Source organism: Plodia interpunctella, chromosome 29, assembly GCF_027563975.2.
Source record: "Plodia interpunctella isolate USDA-ARS_2022_Savannah chromosome 29, ilPloInte3.2, whole genome shotgun sequence".
Classification (NCBI taxonomy): Eukaryota; Metazoa; Arthropoda; class Insecta; order Lepidoptera; family Pyralidae; genus Plodia; species Plodia interpunctella.
In genome coordinates, this window is record NC_071322.1 from 43,007 (window position 1) to 60,928 (window position 17,922).

General features: G+C 39.2%; 2 protein-coding genes across 6 annotated transcripts; one reads left to right on the forward strand and one right to left on the reverse strand.

Moving 5' to 3' along the window:
* Positions 1 to 321: 321 nt before the first annotated feature.
* Positions 322 to 10,336, forward strand: LOC128682210 (oocyte zinc finger protein XlCOF6-like). Of its 5 annotated transcripts, XM_053766801.2 has the most exons (11): positions 322 to 701; positions 1,342 to 1,786; positions 4,190 to 4,321; positions 4,717 to 5,839; positions 6,248 to 6,474; positions 7,033 to 7,165; positions 7,503 to 7,629; positions 8,187 to 8,330; positions 8,793 to 8,894; positions 9,466 to 9,561; positions 10,070 to 10,336. In XM_053766801.2, exons 3-11 carry the CDS (start codon positions 4,232 to 4,234, stop codon positions 10,293 to 10,295), a joined length of 2,268 nt encoding a protein of 755 aa, XP_053622776.1. In that variant the 5' UTR covers positions 322 to 701; positions 1,342 to 1,786; positions 4,190 to 4,231; the 3' UTR covers positions 10,296 to 10,336. The 5 variants fall into 5 exon arrangements, 3 of the variants coding, with proteins under 3 accessions (XP_053622776.1, XP_053622775.1, XP_053622777.1); XM_053766800.2 differs by lacking the exons at positions 322 to 701; positions 1,342 to 1,786 and adding an exon at positions 2,809 to 3,240; XM_053766802.2 differs by lacking the exons at positions 322 to 701; positions 1,342 to 1,786 and adding an exon at positions 2,816 to 3,240 and having other exon boundaries at positions 6,342 to 6,474; positions 7,503 to 7,604.
* On the reverse strand, positions 10,327 to 17,845 carry LOC128681913 (zinc finger protein 271-like). Its single transcript, XM_053766242.2, has 5 exons — positions 17,395 to 17,845; positions 16,713 to 16,823; positions 14,930 to 16,212; positions 13,020 to 13,248; positions 10,327 to 11,906 (listed from the first exon to the last, which is right to left on the reverse strand). Exons 1-5 carry the CDS (start codon positions 17,639 to 17,641, stop codon positions 11,110 to 11,112), a joined length of 2,667 nt encoding a protein of 888 aa, XP_053622217.1. The 5' UTR covers positions 17,642 to 17,845; the 3' UTR covers positions 10,327 to 11,109.
* Positions 17,846 to 17,922: the final 77 nt, after the last annotated feature.

Here is a 17,922-nt window from a genome sequence, read left to right on the forward strand (position 1 = left end):
TAAGATGAATGTAGGTATCTAATGTACTTACCCTAACACAAATACGAATCTCTAGACATCTATAGCTAGCTTATCAAATGGAAGAGTAGAGTACCTATGTTTGTGGTGTGGTCATGGAATTAGTAGGTATTACCATGGGTGTGGTATGACGACGAACAGATTGTTCGATTTCGCTGTAGATGAGAGATACGAAAACCGATTCTGGGTTAGTAACGCTAGACTGTGTTTAGTTTCCTTTACACGCACTAGTAAAAAAGTTACTCACCGTCAATGTCACATTATGTTAATGTCAATGTCTTATCAATTTGACATCTCTGCAAGTATTGGTATTGTTGTTTTGATATGTTGTTGTTGTTTTTTGTGAAAGAAACGGACAGAGGGTTATTGAATTGAAAAAACTTTATAAAATATTACCAAGACCCACTTTTTATTCGTATTAATAGGTAAATAAAAAGTTTATAATATTGGCAATGGCGTGCAATCCCAACGTTCATCAGCGCTCATTGAGGTTAAAATAGAACCAGTTGATGTCGAAATAGAGCTGGAGCCAGTTGATACTCCGCCGGACCCCAGCGGTGGCGCGCCTCGTGAGCGGGTGGACGTCAAACCTGAACTAGGACCAGTAGACGCTCCAACTGCGATCAAAGTGGAACCACAGGCCAGTGGTGATAATGTTGAAATAAAATGTTTTGAATCGTATGGTATGTGTTTACTGTTTGTATTTGAGCATATTATTTATACGATTACTATCTGTGTAAATAAATCTCATATAAGATAGTATTAAAATGAATATTCACCGATCATGGATCACCACAGCTTTTAATTAAATATATGTTGATATATTTAGATAAAAAAGGAGATTGCCAAAAAATAATTTCATAGTTTACCTTGTAAAATAAGTAGGTGATAATTTATGTTTTAAATAATACAGTGCAGAAGCAAAAAGGCTGTTCTTGCCTTTTCACTTCAGCACTGTAATATTTAAAACATAAATTATCACCTACTGTGCAACAAGTGGATACCTGACTACTGAGTAACTGACATTACAATCTTTGGATCATGTCTAAGTGGGACCAGGTGGGACCAGCCCCAAAGTGACACAAATAAAGAGAGGTGAATAGCAACTATGTACCTCTCTCAAATCATGGAATATACTTTTCTTTTTTAAATAGGCTACCTTGTGTCTCACTATTATGAAAATTCCTCTGCGTTCTGCTTCCACAATTCTTGATTGAACATGGTTTCCCTCCGTTTTGTCAGACCTACCTATGTTCTGACTTTCCGTCGCCAACTCTGGTTACCACAGTGTTGTACTTTACTATTATTTTATTAAATTTGCAGATGTGGATTCTGCTCAAATGTCGAGAGCTGATTACAAGCAAGCTGAGACATGTGCAAGCAAGCACAGAATAGTATAGTGCATCACAGTAGACAAGAATCTAAACCTGAGACTACTTGTGTGCTTGAAATGTTCTTTGGACTTGACGGTTCATCGTAGAATCCACATGGGGCATGAGGGATGCAAATGTGATATCTGTCAGTACCAGTGTAAGCAGAAATCTGATTTAACAAAACATGAAAACTCACACCGGCGAGAAACCTTTTGTATGTGACATGTGTCAAAAGGCATTTAGTGAAAGAGGTGTTTTGATAACACAAATAAGAACTCACATGTGCGAGAAACCATTCCAGTGTGAAGTGTGTCTGTACCGGTGTAGCCAGAAAGGTGATTTATTAAATCACACAGGAACTCACACTGGAGAGAAACCTTTTCAATGTAAAGTGTGTAAGTACCAGTCTAATTGAAAATCTGATTTATTAAGACAAAATAATTCACACAGCGAGAAACCTTTTCAGTGTAAAGTGTGTCAATACCGGAGTAATAGGAAAATACCACCTTTGGTTGTATAAAAATATTTTTCTTCAAAATGTTTCGAACATACTAAGCTCCTTTTTGACGGTTTCCAAAACTAAAAGTCCAAAGTGCATTCCTTTCAACGTCAGCTGGAAAACTAAATTTACCGATTTTTATGTAAGTAACATTAGATGGTATGTAGTTAGATTAAAACACATTTTTAATTAAAAACACTACATAAAACACTATTCTAGTGTGCTTACGGATTTTAATAATCGCAAAAACAACATTCAAAAATTAATCCTAATTACAGCAAAGTTGATTTTTGCTTAAAGCCTAAAATACCTAACCGGGCTGTCTCGGCGAGTGTGTGCAGCCGACATAAAAGGTTATATTTTTAAGTGACCCTGAGCTTCGGCACGTCACAACCGGGAATGAAACCATACACGCTCAGATAGGCCGGGGACACACGCAATAATATTGACAATATTTAAACGACGTGTGAACTATGCGCGCAAGCGGAACAGACTAGTTGCTGCGAGGTGTAATATGACTTCGTAGGTGTAATTTGCACCGCTTCGCGTTTAGGCGCGTATACTGTTTCTGGATTCTCGCATAGAAAGTTTCATAGTAATGCAAACATAGACTGAGAAAGCTATAGATAGACCCCATAATATCATCCATTATGGTCATTCAAGATGAGGTGACCATGGAATTAGAAGGTACTCCGAGGTGACTAGGTAACGTTCTTATATCTGTGCCGCTATCTTAGTAGCGTGAATTACTGTTGCAGGTAAGCGTTTGTGAGTTTGTATGTTTGAGGCGGGTAATCTCCGACACTACCAAACTGATTTCAAAAATTCATTCACTATTAGAAACACATTATCCAAGATTGCTATAGGCTATATATATATTACCCTCCCTCCAGTGGGAATTTTGAGAGGAGTTTTGAGATATATATCTCAAAATCCTCGGGCGACATCTAGTAATGAATAAATTGACCGTGTAGTATCTTGCGAGCGTAGCCTTACAACAACAATCAATGTCAATTGTATGACAGCTGTCAGTGTCAGTGGATAAATATTGGTTGCGCTTCATATGTACATAGTGAGCCGTTCGTCTTGGCGTTTTCCTTTGATTTATCGTATCAAAACTTAGTTATGTTGTTGTTTTAGTTGATTTATTAATAATATAGCACTATGTACCTGTTAACTGTTTGATGTCAGTGTTGATGATAATAATATTAGATATTGATATTCATAACGAATCTTGAAAAAATGCAAGAGAATGAGGTGTGTCGAGCCTGCCTCGCCGTGGAGGGCAAGTTCTACTCGCTGCGCGACTCCGACACGGCCCAGATGTACGAACAATTCACGGGTTACCCGGTATGTACAGAGCGACAATCATTCTTAATAAGTCAACTGTACTGACATACAAACAATAACGTAATTCAACATAAAGACTTACAAAACGACTTATATTGAGAGGAATGTGTGGGTCCCTGACTCGACCAGCATTGCCAGATGACCCGGCTTTTCTAACATAACAGTTTTATTAAATCTCAACCATCAAAAGGGTAATGAGTACTAAAGATTCAAGTTTTCGAGGAAAATTAAAGGTTCGAATCCTACTCGTGCCACAAGTTTGTATACCAATCTGACTCATGTAGACAAGTATAGTACTTTTTATCAACCACCACTTGCTTCTGGTGAAGGAAAACATTGAGGAAACCTGCACACTGGTTGATTATTAACTAAAACCACTCAATAGTGCCAAGAAAGTTGTTGTCTTTCATTATACATAAACCATGAGGAATACGGGTGTGTGTCTCACTTTCATGTAGATCTCTTTTTCTTTTTTCAACAATTTAACATCACTTATTGACATGAAAATCCATCCATACTTCCATACTAATATTATTAACTAGCTTATGCCCGCGCTTCGCACGCATGAATTTCAGTTCTTAAAATAGGAATCAAAGTAAAGTATAGAAGTAATGCATTATTATTTTATATCAAAAATGAATTTAAATAAAAAATTTCATGTGTCTCATTTCAAAAATTATATGTACGATATTTCGTACAAACTTCCTACCCCTATTTCACCCCCATAAAGTTGGAATTTCGGAATATCCTTTCTTAGCAGACGTCTCCTAATCCCAATCTACCTTCCTGCCAAATTTCATCTTCATGGGCTCAGTAGTTTTCGAGATTTCGTGATATGTGAGTGTAGTGTAGTAATGTATAGATGTGAAGGCTATTTGTCTGTCCTGCTCACACAGACTACAATGGGATGAAAGTTTGTATGACAATCATGTCTGTTGTATATTGTCAGGTGGTGCACGATGGGTTGCCGCAGCACGTGTGCGGGTGGTGCATGCGCTGGCTGCGGCGGGCGGCGGACGGCCGCATGCGGGCCCGCGTCGCGCTGGAGCTGCTGCGGCGCCACGTGCCGCGCGGGACCGCCGTGAGTGAAACACTAGCTGTTCCGCTTTTTATTCAACTGCACTTTGGAAGTTTAAAATTTAAGTAGTAAATTTTTGATATGTATGTACCTAAGTTTGTAACGCGATAACTTTCGAACCGCCGGTCTGATTTTGATGAAATTTAAAAGGTATATAGAATCTGTCAATATTTTTAAGTTTGTGGGGCATCAAAATTGGTTTCAGTTGTTTTTGAAGTATTCACACACATGTATTCGTCTGCATTTCTGAATGTGTAATGACCATTTTTGTTTTTATGTCTATTTTTATGGGTCCGCCACAAGTCAAGCAGAGCGCAGCTTTTAAGTATTGCCCATTTTAAAAATGCATTTAAATTAATTTCATTTGATAACTAAATAATAACTACATACTTGGCCAGATAACGAAACAAATGTCCAAAAGTTTGAGCGCGAAGTGTGCGGAGCTGAAGCCGCGATGCGTCCGGTCCCAGATCTTCGTCTTGGACATCTCCAGCGGGGAGTGGGGGGGGCGGCGCGGGCCCGAGGACTACTGCGAGGCCTCCTACTTGGACGACGTTAAAGAGGAGAAAGCGGACGAAGTACACGATGAGGAGGACATGGAGGGTGAAGCTTGTGGCGATACAATTGAGAGTGCAAACGTTACTCCGCAACATGGAAATGAAATTAGCCATAAAAAACTATATTTAGAAGTGAAACCTTTAGACGTACATTATGAAGCGGACGACGCGCCCGAGGACCGCGCGGAGAGGGCGAGCAATGAAAACGACAAGCCGAAACTATATTTGGAAGTGAAACCATTAAATGTAAGTTTCAAAAAAATAAGCGAAATAATAAATTGCAAGAACAAGAATAAAGCCAAGAAAGTTGTAATGAAACGACAAATAGTTAATCGCTCAAATGCGATGTCAAAGAAATCAATAACAGAGTACGCGAGGAAAGCCAACTTCGACGTGAGATTTCTGACTATAGCCGAACAAAAGAAAGAAATTGAAGATAAGTTAAACGAAGTAGTGACATTAGGAAAAAAGTGTGGCAAATGCGGGAAGCGTTTCCGAGACACTAACACTCTAGAGCGGCACACGAAGGTGTACCACGTGTCCAGACCTGGCAACCTCGTGTGCGACATTTGCGAATGCGTTTTCAACAGACGAACGTTACTGAAAACGCACCTCGACAACCACAGCTGGGTGTTCACGTGCCGGGAGTGCGGCTTCAGGACCAACCAGCAGGGTAACATGATGCCGCACTGGAGCTTCCACGCGGGCAAGAAATTTGTCTGTCAGTTTTGCAACAAAGAGTACCAGAAGAGGTCGACGTTTCTGTCTCACGTGAAGTTGAAGCATTCGATGGAGCTGCCGTGGTGTCGACTGTGCGGGGAGTTCTCCACGAGCCAGAAGGGCGTCGACATCCACATGAATGTGACCCACGGCGCCCTCGAGGAGGAGTTCCCGGAGGTCTGTCGTCACTGCGACAAGAGGTTCAAGAGTGACGTCGCGTTGCAGAGACACGCGGCTGTTCAGGGTGAGAAGCTTTTAGATCGTAACAGTACTCCTGTTTTGGTATTTATTTATGTAAAAAGTAGCCTATGTCTCTGATCAGCTCCCCAACTATATCCACACCACAAATTATCTGAATCTAATGCTTTGTTTTGACGTGAAAGAAGGACAAACATAGTAACTTTGAAGTTTATAATTTTTGTATGTACAATCACGACTTTATTGGATTGCAGAATGTATCATATTTTTATACTATTCCATATTTGATAAATGATTTACAATCCACATTTTAATATTATTTTCGAGCTTTTAATTTATTCATTAGAAGTTTCCCAAATTGGAGTTCCCCGAGGATCTATACTAGAGCCAGTACTGTTCTCGACAGAGTGACTAAACGCTAAATGAAAGCTTGTTCCACAAATTCCTTTTCAAGGAGCTTTCTCTGAGCTCCTTCCTCAGCCACAGGGCGTCGGAGCCCAGGGTGCGTTTAGTAGACAATGGTCAGTCATGTACAAAGCGGTCGCCAGGGTGCGCCCACAGCAGCTGCGCACAATGCGGCGACTGGTTCCCGGCGGAGACTCTGCTGCAGCACCATCTCGTGCAGAGACACTTCCCGCACGGAGACCCCGAACACTTCGACTGCGACAGCTGTCACGTCAGGTAGATATTTTTGTTTTTAACTGAACTTTTTAATTGAATTTTAAAAAGTGTGAAATGAGACTACTGGCGACAGCTCACTGGCGCTAACACTGTGCGTGCGTTCACTCTCGTCGTCTCTCGTTCTGTCAATATAAAATTAACATTTTGAAATGCGATCGTGACAATATACAACTGACTTTAACTTAAAATATGCTTTTATATTTTTAAAAATAAAAGGGTTACTTTTAAATATTTACGCCAAATTTGCCAAATTGCAGTGCAGTCTCTAGTGGCTGCACGGAATTTGACAAGAGGAAACAGTACACTAGCACTGGTTCCTCTTGCCAATACACCATGTCTGACAATAAATGACGGGAATAAGGCCACATAATGTTAATTTACATCTTTGAAGAAAAGGCTGCGGTGAGGTTTGTTGCGCTGCTTCCTCACCTGCGCTTTGGAAGTCGGCAGCAGACTTAGTTTTGATTAAACTTTGTGTTAAAAGTTTACTTCAATGTAAGTCAAGGAAACTTACTAAAGAAGTTTGAATTTGACCTAAACGGTTGTGACACTCGCAAGGTTTCACAACGAGAGTGCCCTCGCGCGACACTCGTGCGGAGTGTCGTGCGCCGCGTGCGGCGACAGCGCGCGCGACGCCGCGACACTCGCGACACACGTGCGCGACACTCACGACATCTTCCGGTGCGCGCAGGTCAGTGCAGCATTAACGTACATGTATGTTATGTTCATGACATTTTACAGTTCTCATTAATTCCTTGCTGTCGCTTGATGTTAGACATCGACTTATTAACAGTTCTATTCCAAATTTTATCAAAACTCAACCCAGCGGTGTAGCCGTGAAAGCTGATGGACGGACCGACGGATTTTCACGTTTATTAGATATATTAAAATGGAAATGATTTTATTTCCAATTTTACATGTCATTACAGTTTACACACGTGCGACGTTGTATTCCTAAGCGACTGTTAGTTAATTGAAACTTGGCCTGTATTGTTGTCCCTGGTAACCCCGCACGTATCTGCCCGCAGTGCGGAAAGCAGTTCACGAACTCTGCCTACTTCAAGCGCCACCACACGCTCGTGCACACGCGGGGCTCCCGTCGCGCGCACCCCGCGCACCCCCACACCACGGTCAGTGGACGGAATATTTCCGCACGTAATCATTATTTTAATAATAATAATAAAATATTATTGATATATGAAATATCAATAATATTTTAGCATTTTTAGAACTTCAGAATTTTTTACTATTTGCGTGACGACATTTACCTTATTCATAACATTGTATCATAAAATCATTTGCGATAAAGGCAGTCAACTTGGCCGGTCGTTTGACATTTAACCACCGCCCTTTATCATCATCCCGACAAGACATTAAATGTAGCCATAGAATTATCGCTACATTTATGGTCCTTCGAGCCGGATATTTTCTGTCTGTCTGGCTGTTTGTCGCCATTGTAATACGCTATAGAGAAGGACATAGGGTCGACCTTTCCTCCCGGAAAATGAAAGCTGGCGAAGCCGCGAGCTAAAGCTAGTAAAACTGAAACTAGTCAATCATAGTCGCAGTCTCATACCATCTAAGATTTTTTTTTCTGGTTATAAAATTATATTATTTGCATTTACAATGATTACACGTGACCGTGAGTGATCCGTATTTTCATTAACAATACACGTATATTTATTTATATTTATAAAATGGTCGTCGTGTAGCGAGAGTTCAAGTCGGCGGCGTCTGGCGTGCGGTCGTGGCGTGCGGTCGACGACCGCGTGTCGTCCGACCGCAGCGACCGCGCCGCCGACCGCGACCACAGGAAGATGCTCTGCATCTGCGAGGTCTGCGGGAAGGGGTACCCGGTCAGTACACATGGTTTACACTCTTCTCTAGCCACAGAGGTCCACTGTTAGATAAATGCCTCCCCTTCCTTCATCCGATCACTATTGATTGCAGTTTGCTAATCAGGAAAGCATCTTTCCCTCTTATTATTCTGCTTATTCATAAAAAAAGTATACTTTCTAAAATTGTTACCTATTTTAATAGGATCGGGAAGGAGATTTTAATTAAATGAACAACACATTTATTAGGCTTACTCCTCCGAAGCTAACCATTTACTTGTTGTCCACTGGCAACGCGGCCAGTGGACATTGTTGTCCACTGGCAACGCGTCAGTGGACACGCGCACACTCTTGTAAGTGTACACGAAAACGTATGTTGCTTAGCCTCTGTTCGACTCCATACTCCTGTGGCAGAAGTATGTTTATATCTCTGCGCGTTCTTGAGTTACGTTCTATAGTAAGACTTTGTGTGCGCATGCGCAGTCGCCGCTGCGGCTCCGGCTGCACCAGCGCACGCACTCTGCCCGCGATAAGTTCGCGTGCGCGGAGTGCGGCCGGCTCTTCACCACCAAGTTCAACTTGCAGGTCAGTTTCGATTTATATATAATCGCTAATTTTCAAGAATATTAATCAAATTTCTTACTTGTAACTTCGAATGTGTGATAATGACTCATCGTATACAAACGTACATTAAAATACAACGTGTCTGTGAAGGTCTACTTTCTGCAGAAATGTAATGATTACCAATATCGAGTTTCCTTCTAGTCCTTGTAAAAATTGTTATAAAACAGAGTATGTGATGTGCGCTAAAAATGTTTACCCTCCTGTGGTCGAGATTAAGACAAGAAAATTATATAGTGCCGCTGAGAAGTTCTCTCTTTTAGAATATTTTCTCCCTTGAGAATTCCCTTACATTTTTTCAAGAGAATTTCTCATCAAATTTTACATTGTTACAAAAAGTCTTGGTGAATGACGTGTTTATTAATATAATTTAATTAACAATTATATATTTAATGCATGTTATTTTTTAAGCGTCTAATAATAATTATTCGTATTAGACGCTTTTAAATTTTAACATTGCAAGCCTTACTGGCAGTTAGACTACATGTTTCTGTAACATAAGGCCCGCCGTCACTCACATGTTCACTCGCCACAGATGCACGCGAACACACACTCGGGCGCGCGGCCCTTCCCGTGCTCAGTCTGCGGGAAGACCTTCCGCTCGTACGCGGGGCTCTACCGCCACTTCCTGGTAACCTTCTGCTTTTGTTCCGACACTATATCACTATCACTACATAACGAACACTCTCACCGCCGACTTCCAGGCGTGGTGCGTTGTTCTCATGCCGGGGGCTACCACGGGACGTAAAATACGTAGCGCGTCGTTACACGTAGACGTTAGTAACGTGCTACGTGTTTATATGTTTCGTGGTAGGACCCCCAGTTCTTACAATACGAGTACTACTTATTCTAACAACTGGACATTCAATAATATTATTACATTGATTACATCTAATATTGCCGTCTAAATAATAATGAATATTGTCAGTGACAACATTTTGCAGTCAAAAATAATATCACCTTTAAAAGTAGTTTTTATGAACTAAAGAATACAGGCGATTAGTTGCCAGCTGTTGCGATAACAACATTATGCCAAAATAGAACATCAGTGAAGTTGTGTGTACTTGTTCAACACCAAACCAATAATATAACAAGACAACAATGCAACAAGTGACGTGAGAGAGAATGTATGTGTGTAGGTGCACTCGGGCGAGCGCAAGCACCTGTGCGCGATGTGCAACAAGTCGTTCCAGACGTCGACCTGCGTCAAGACTCACATCCGGACCGCGCACCTGCGCCAGCCCTGGCCGCCGCGCAGCCGGAAGCGGAAGCCCAAGCTCGACGACGCGCCTCACGCGGCTCACGCTGACTCCTAGCGGAACTAATGTTGCCGATATTTCCATGTTGCCAATTAATCAAATCTAAACTGTTGTTTATCAATAAATGTTTTAACATGTAAAAAAAAATATTTTTATTGTAAAACATAGGTAAATGCATTCTTACATATCTATACCTAGAATCACTGTTATCCTGGAGAATTATAATTCATATCTATCAAAAGATAGCTCACACCCAGGCACTATCACTACCATAGGAATTTCTGGATATGAAATTCGAGAGAGGCTTTGCCCTCATCTGCCTGTCTGAGAGCTATCTTGATAAAAGTTCCAAATATTTGTAATCGGGTAACCAAAATGTTACTCTGTCACATTTCAGATCTGAAAGGTTTCTCACCAATGTGCAATAAAAATAATGTATGCTAAGCGTGTCTTGTCTAACATGCCTTTAACTCTTTTTGACACAACACTGATCCACTCACAATATTATGAGATTATCTGTATTGTAAAATAACTTATAAATTCCTTTAGACTCACTTCACATTGAAATGAGTTCTCGCCAGTGTGAGTTCTCATGTAATCTGATAAGTTACTTTTATGTGAAAGTTTTATTAAAAAGGCTTCTCACCATTGTGAGTGCTGTGCTATAGAGCCTGTTCATAAGCGAAGCATACTTAAACCATCATCAGTAAACATCACACTGTGTCTTTTTTAGGTTGTGGTTTGGTCTGCCTTATGTGGAGATTCACTTAAGAGTGTATGACACAATTTTTCTTTACTAAAAGTTGAGTGGCTCAGGTGGTCAGCTTTTAGTAAAGAAAAATTGTGTCATATGCCTTTTAAATAAAGTTTAATAACCACACAATCTAGTCTTGTTTTAAATGCTTTTTGACAATTTCACATCAAGCAGGCTTCTCGTCAGCATGAGTCCTTAAATGTTTCTTTAGAGCACCTTTTTCACGAAACTCCTTTTGGCACACTGCACATTGAAAGGGTCTCTCTCCGGTATGAGTCCTCTTATGGTTTGTTAAAGCACCTTTTTCACGAAATTTCTTCTGACACAGTTCACAATTAAAAGGTTTCTCGTCGGTGTGAGTTCTTTTATGTTTTGTTAAAGCACCTTTTTCACTAAATTCCTTTTGACACAGTTCACACTGAAAAGATTTCTCTCCTGTGTGAATTCTATGTATATGTTTTATTAAATTACCTCTTTCACTAAATGTATTTTGACACAACTCACATTGAAAAGGTTTCTCACCAGTGTGAGTTCGTATGTGTCTTGATAAGGCAAATTTATGTTTAAACTGGTGTTGACACAGTTCACACTTGAATGGTTTCTCACCAGTGTGTGTTCTCATGTGTTTTGTTAAAGTACCTCTTTCACTAAACGCCTTTTGGCACACTTCACATTGAAAAAGTTTCTCACCAGTGTGAGTTCTCATGTGTCTTATCAAATTTTGTATTTTACTAAATGCCTTTTGACACACTTCACATGGAAAAGACTTCTTGCCAGTGTGAGTTCTATAATGCTTCATCGTGTCATTACTATGCTCAAACCGTTGCTGACAAACATCACACTGGAGACCTGGAGTAGTGAGAGTGGTTGACTCTGGTTGGGACTTGCTCTGTTTCCTGTTGGTTGATCTGGCTGCAGCTAGTTTTCGTTTGTCAGATATCAACATTTGGACTGAGGAAGCATCTGCAAATGGTGTTCTTTATTGAAACAATGTTATTTTTTATGTGTCACACCGAAACTACATGTTTTTATTCAAACACATAGTATAAAAATCCGATTACATATGCTGATTACATATAATCCCACGTCAGCTGAGAATTGAGAAAAATATAATGTCAAAAGTATCTATTGTGTATTTTGCTAATATTTTGAGACATTGATCCTCTCATTATTTATATGCAATTTACAAGATCACAAAGCTTTACACAATCTTTAGAAGATATTAAGATTTCAAGTTATTTATTTACAGCAAATAATATTTAGCACTTACTTATCTATTATAATATCAGCCTGCCGTATACTAATGTTATAAAGGGTTTCTATTTTTGTTTGTAATGAATAAACTCAAAAACTATTGGACCGATTTAGATGAAATTTGGCACAGAGATAGACAAAATGTGCAAGATGAAAGATTTTACACCAGTGAAACCAAGATGGGCCTGGTGGGTGGTTAGGCCAAGGCGGGTCTGGTGGGCAATAGGCAAGAAGTTGCATGGAATGGAAGAAAGTGGAGAATCCTAGTATCTGAGATCACATTCCTCCGTGAGTCACTGAGCCAGCAACGTTAGTATCTAAAGTGAGTACTGAAGAGGTAATATATGCAATGATCCATTGTGATAAGTATACAACAAGGTTTATTTTAAACCGATCCCGGATTTACGACATCATGGCCACAAATGAAACAGGGAACACACAATGATGAAAAATGATCAGTACAACACTCAAGAATCTTTATATGCTCAATATTTCCTAAGTACATTAATATTTGCTCTTGATGCTTATGATCATATAAGAAAAACTATAAATTATAAAATGGAAATGACTATGAACACTTCTTTGCATGTCAATGGCAAATCTACAACTACTATGTATGTAAATAATGGGTACTCATGTATACTTTCTTTGCTGGCTACAGAGCCAGGGCCACTGCGCCCATAGAGTATTGTGACCTCCAATACTAGAATTTTCCACTCTTTCCCATTCCATGCAACTTCTCGCTCAATGCTTAATAATAGACTAGAGGCCCATGTCGGCTTCGCTCGTGAAAACCATTAAAAAACTACATTGCACGCTTACCACATGATTCCTCACTTTTTATTTCATCCTCTGACTGTGGTTCTACTTTGATCACAATTAGAGCAGTGTCTACTGGTTCAGGTTTGACGTCCACCCGCTCACGAGGCGCGCCACCGCTGGGGGCCGGAGCCTCAACTGGCTCCAGCTCTATTTCGATCTCAATTGGCTCAATTTTGACCTCAATGAAAGCTGACGAAGTTTGAGACATATCGCTCGCCACTGGCAGTTTTTACTTCTAACTTTTGATAAAAGTTAGATGTAAAAAATAAAGTTTCTCTTGCTTTCTTTACAGATTGGACTCTAAAAACTTTTGTTATTCGCAAAAACAAGCTGTCGAAACTTTGTATTTTAAATGATTTTTATAACACAATTTTTATGTAGGTACAATACAAGAAAATTATTTTGATTGTTGTTTTTAGGTAGGGTACTATACCTTACCTTACTAGTATCTATCATCCATTTGTTGGGTTTGTCTCAAGCACATAATCGATTGACAGATGACAATGACAGTCTATTTTCATGTTCGGATTGTACTTGTTAGATTAATTCTCCCAAGAAACATTTTGGCCGACAAATCACAATTATCCATTGATTGTCCAGCACGAATCAGTGTAAACGATTTTATAGATCAAGAAAACCATATACCTAGATGACGAGCAAAAATAAAACTCAAATCTGGCTTGCACTATGGCGACTGCAAGGTAAGATAAGAACATGATGTTCTTATATAGTCTGTGATTTATTGCAATTCGTCTGTCAGAATACATTACCGCTCTATCTCGTTTCTTCTAGTATATTTCTAACTAACCGATGACCGCAACTACGATCGCGTGGTCTCTGTCCCTGTTATTCATAAAAAAGTTAAAAGGAATTAGCAGGAGTAATACCTACTAGTTTATGAACCTGGCTCTAACATAGGCTACGCGAACGGAGCCGCGGGCAGCAGCTGGTATAATATATTTAATTTAAAAGGATGCCAATGAATTTAAAGTCTCTGTAAAAGTACATATTTATTTTAAAAATAAACACGTAATTGCCCGAAATACATTTTCTATAGAAGCGGATCTGTGAACAACAACTCTGACCTCAGTTGTTCGCGGATCCGTTTCGTCAGTCACCAATCACCGCAACTCCGAATTGTAAACATAAAATTAATCTAAGTATGCCGCTTTAAAAAAATTACCTATATTATTTGAGACTTATCATCGGTGAGACAAAACATCAACTAAAACCAATATTATTACGTTATTTACAAATAAGGACAGCATTGTGTGCGCCATTTCGAATGAAAGTCGTAAAAAGTAAAACTCACGCACAGCTACAATATATATTGTCACTATCGGACATTACAATATTTTATTGACAGAAAGAGACGAAACATACTTTAGCACAGTATGATACATTTATATGAATAACAGGGCAAGGTGCGAAAGTCTGTGAAGAACTTGTATAGAAATTACAACTATGTTTATAACCATAATTTTATCTTGCTTATTTGCACTTTGGTTTGTCGTAAAGTACCTAATATCTCGATGTAAAAGGCTAATACGCTTGCTCTGTTGCTAGCTCGAGCCCGGCTTCATTGCTCCGTCGTCCTCTGTTGCGTTGCAGAAATTATGTGGTCGGCGGCACTCGTCCACGTCAAAACCTATTTGAACGAAGCAGCAACACCACTGGTCTATCGGGCCGCGGCCAAAGGGGTGCGTCGCAAATGAAGTGTTCTTAAACTTACAAAATTATCAACTGCTATTGTTCTATACACTTTTTACTACATCCCAATATTTTGCTACACACACCGGGAAAGTGACAACAACTACAATTAAGTTTCTGAACACATATCACAATGACATGGTTAAATACGTGCACTGATCACAATGTAGATTCCATCTGCATTGACACTCTTCACATTAAATAGGTTTCTCATCGAGGTGAGTTCTCACATGACGTTTTAAATTTTTTCTTTTACTATATGCTTTTTGGCACACATCACAATGATATGGTTTCTCACCCGTGTGAGTTCTTATGTGTCTCAATAATTCGTATTTCTGAATACACCGGTACTGACACAGTTCACATTGAAATGGTTTCTCACCCGTGTGAGTTTTTATGTGTTTTGTTAAAGTACCCTTTTCTCTAAATGCCTTCTGACAAATTTCACATTGATATGGTTTCTCGCCAGTGTGAGTTCTCGTGTGTTTTATTAAATCGTGTTTCAGATAAGCCCGGTATTCACACATTTCACACTGCAAATGTTTCTCACCATTGTGAATTTTTATGTGATGTACTAATTGACTTCTTATTCTAAATGACCATTGACACAGTTCACACTGGAATGGTTTCTCGCCAGTGTGTAATTTCATGTGTCTTGTTAAAGAGGATTTATTATTACTCCGATATTGACATACATCACATTTAAAAGGTTTCTCATCAGTGTGAGTTTTTTTATGTCGCAATAAATCGAATCTACGACTACACCGGTACTGGCACACTTCACATTCAAAAGGTTTCTCACCAGTGTGAATTTTTATGTGTTGTAATAAATCCAATTTACGATCAGTCTGGTACGGACACAGTTCACACTGAAACGGTTTCTCGGCAGTGTGCAATTTCATGTGTCTGAATAAAGCGGATTTCATATTACACCGGTATTCACAAGCTCCACACTCAAAAAGTTTCTCGTCGGAGTGAATTTTTTTATGTCGTGTTAAATCAAATTTCCTTCTGCACTGGTACTGACACACCTCGCACTGATATGGTTTCTCACCAGTGTGAACTCTCATGTGTTTTAATAATTCTGATTTGCGATTAGACTGAAGTGGGCATAGTTCACATTTAAAAGGTTTCTCTCCACCGTGAGTTCTTATATGCCTTAACATATCGAACCTACGAAGACACCGGTACTGGCACACTTCACACTGAAAGCGTTTTTCGCTCGTATGTATTTTCATGTGTATTAACAAATGTTTCCTATCACTAAACTCTTTGTGACACACTTCACAATTCGGTGGCTTCTCCCCAATGTGGATTCTGGAATGTACTTTCAAGTCCCCAGTTCTCCTAAACTGCCGCTGACAAACATCACACTGCAGTCCCCGAGCAGTCTGAGTGGTGGACTCCTGAGACTCGCTATCGGATGTTCTGACTTTAGGTTGTCTTCGTTTGTCAGCTACCTTCGATTGTCCTGAGGAGGCACCTGTGAATATTTATCTTTATTAAATTACTGATTAATTAATTAACAACATTATTGTTGATTATTATCTTTATTAATTTGTTGATTTATTCAATAAATAAATACTTAGGCTCTACTTGTGACAAGGTACTCATAGATTTTGAAAAAATTATGTTTATAGTTTGACCTCAGGTTTTTTAAACCATTGTAGGACCATAACCATAACCAGATTTAGTTAAGGACCTGATCATCAACTCAATCAATAAACCTGTAGAGGCTGAAGTTTATATGAACGAGACAGGATTTTGCCGTGGTTAGTATTACACACAGTGATTGATCTCTTAGAGATCATCACCAATTATCCTAGTACTCAAAAGTTAAAGAATACCTTAGAGTATATTTTGTACTTTTGCTTACAACATTTGACATTGACAGAAAGAGATAAAACATATTTTAGCTTAAAGGTATGCTTTATCTTTTTAAAGAAGTACTGTAATATTATGGGTTTCTTAAATATTACATACCTATTCTCATATACGTTTCTGTATCCAGTCCTTGGCATATGGAACCTTCACGAGTCTCCAATTTCGTATCAATATTGTTAAACGGGTCAACTTCTGACAGCTTCGAAGATCCTATAAACAAATGTTATTGTCTATCACTCATGTTTGCATGGCCTCATTCGGGGCTGTGACTCTATAAAGCCGGCCGAAACGTATTGTTATGATGACCGTACACATGTACTAAGCACATTTAAAAATATGTTGCTCCGAGAAGGGCTGACTGTCTGGTTAGAGTACATCTTGTGTTAATTTGACCAATCTATATGGTCAAAAATAATTGTAATGTCATTTCTAAATTATGTATCTAGTACAATCTTGGTGGCCAGTTTATTTACTGTTATAAATCCGTAAGAGTGTAATGATCATGCCGGACTGCACTGCATTGAACTGGGTTCCAAGCAGTAAGCTGCACAGCAACATGTTTATATTTTCTTACTTGTCACTTGGAAATAAAAACATTAAACACTATTTTCATTTTATCATATACATATATGTATATATTTACTCCTCATTCCACTAGACCTGGAGGCACCAGGTTCAATACCAGGTCAGGTCAAGTTCTGGCTCTATTCTATGGATTTTAGGATAAAATGTACCTGCCCTGTGTTTTCCCTGGTTATACTAAACGACAATGAACACTTACCACACGATTCCTCATATTTTATTTCATCATCTGAATTAGGTTCCACTTTGATCACAGACAAAGAAATCCGCTCATGTGAAACTAACTCAGTCTCCGTTGGAAATCCAAAGTCCGGCGGAGCATCAACTGGTTCCAGCTTTATTTCAATCTCAACCGGGGCCTCTTGAGCGATGTAGTCTGATTCTGGTTTAATTTCAATCTCAATGAGAACTGATTCTGATGAGGGCTGGGACATACTGCTCGCCATTGCCACACTTATAAGACTTTCATATAATATATATAAATTAAATAAATAAAATATAATTTGGTGTCATAGGGTTATTACTCTTATTATTAATAAAATAAATAAAAACAAGCCAAGCTTGCGTAGCCAGCCCTTTTTCTAGCCTTTCTTTTGATCTACGAGCCGTACATATATTTAGGTACTAATGTCAAAGTCTTATTTTTTTTAACAGTGTGACATTGACAATGCGATTTTTTTTATTAAAGATAAAAAAGCAAATAAAATTAAAAGCATGCGGCCATAAG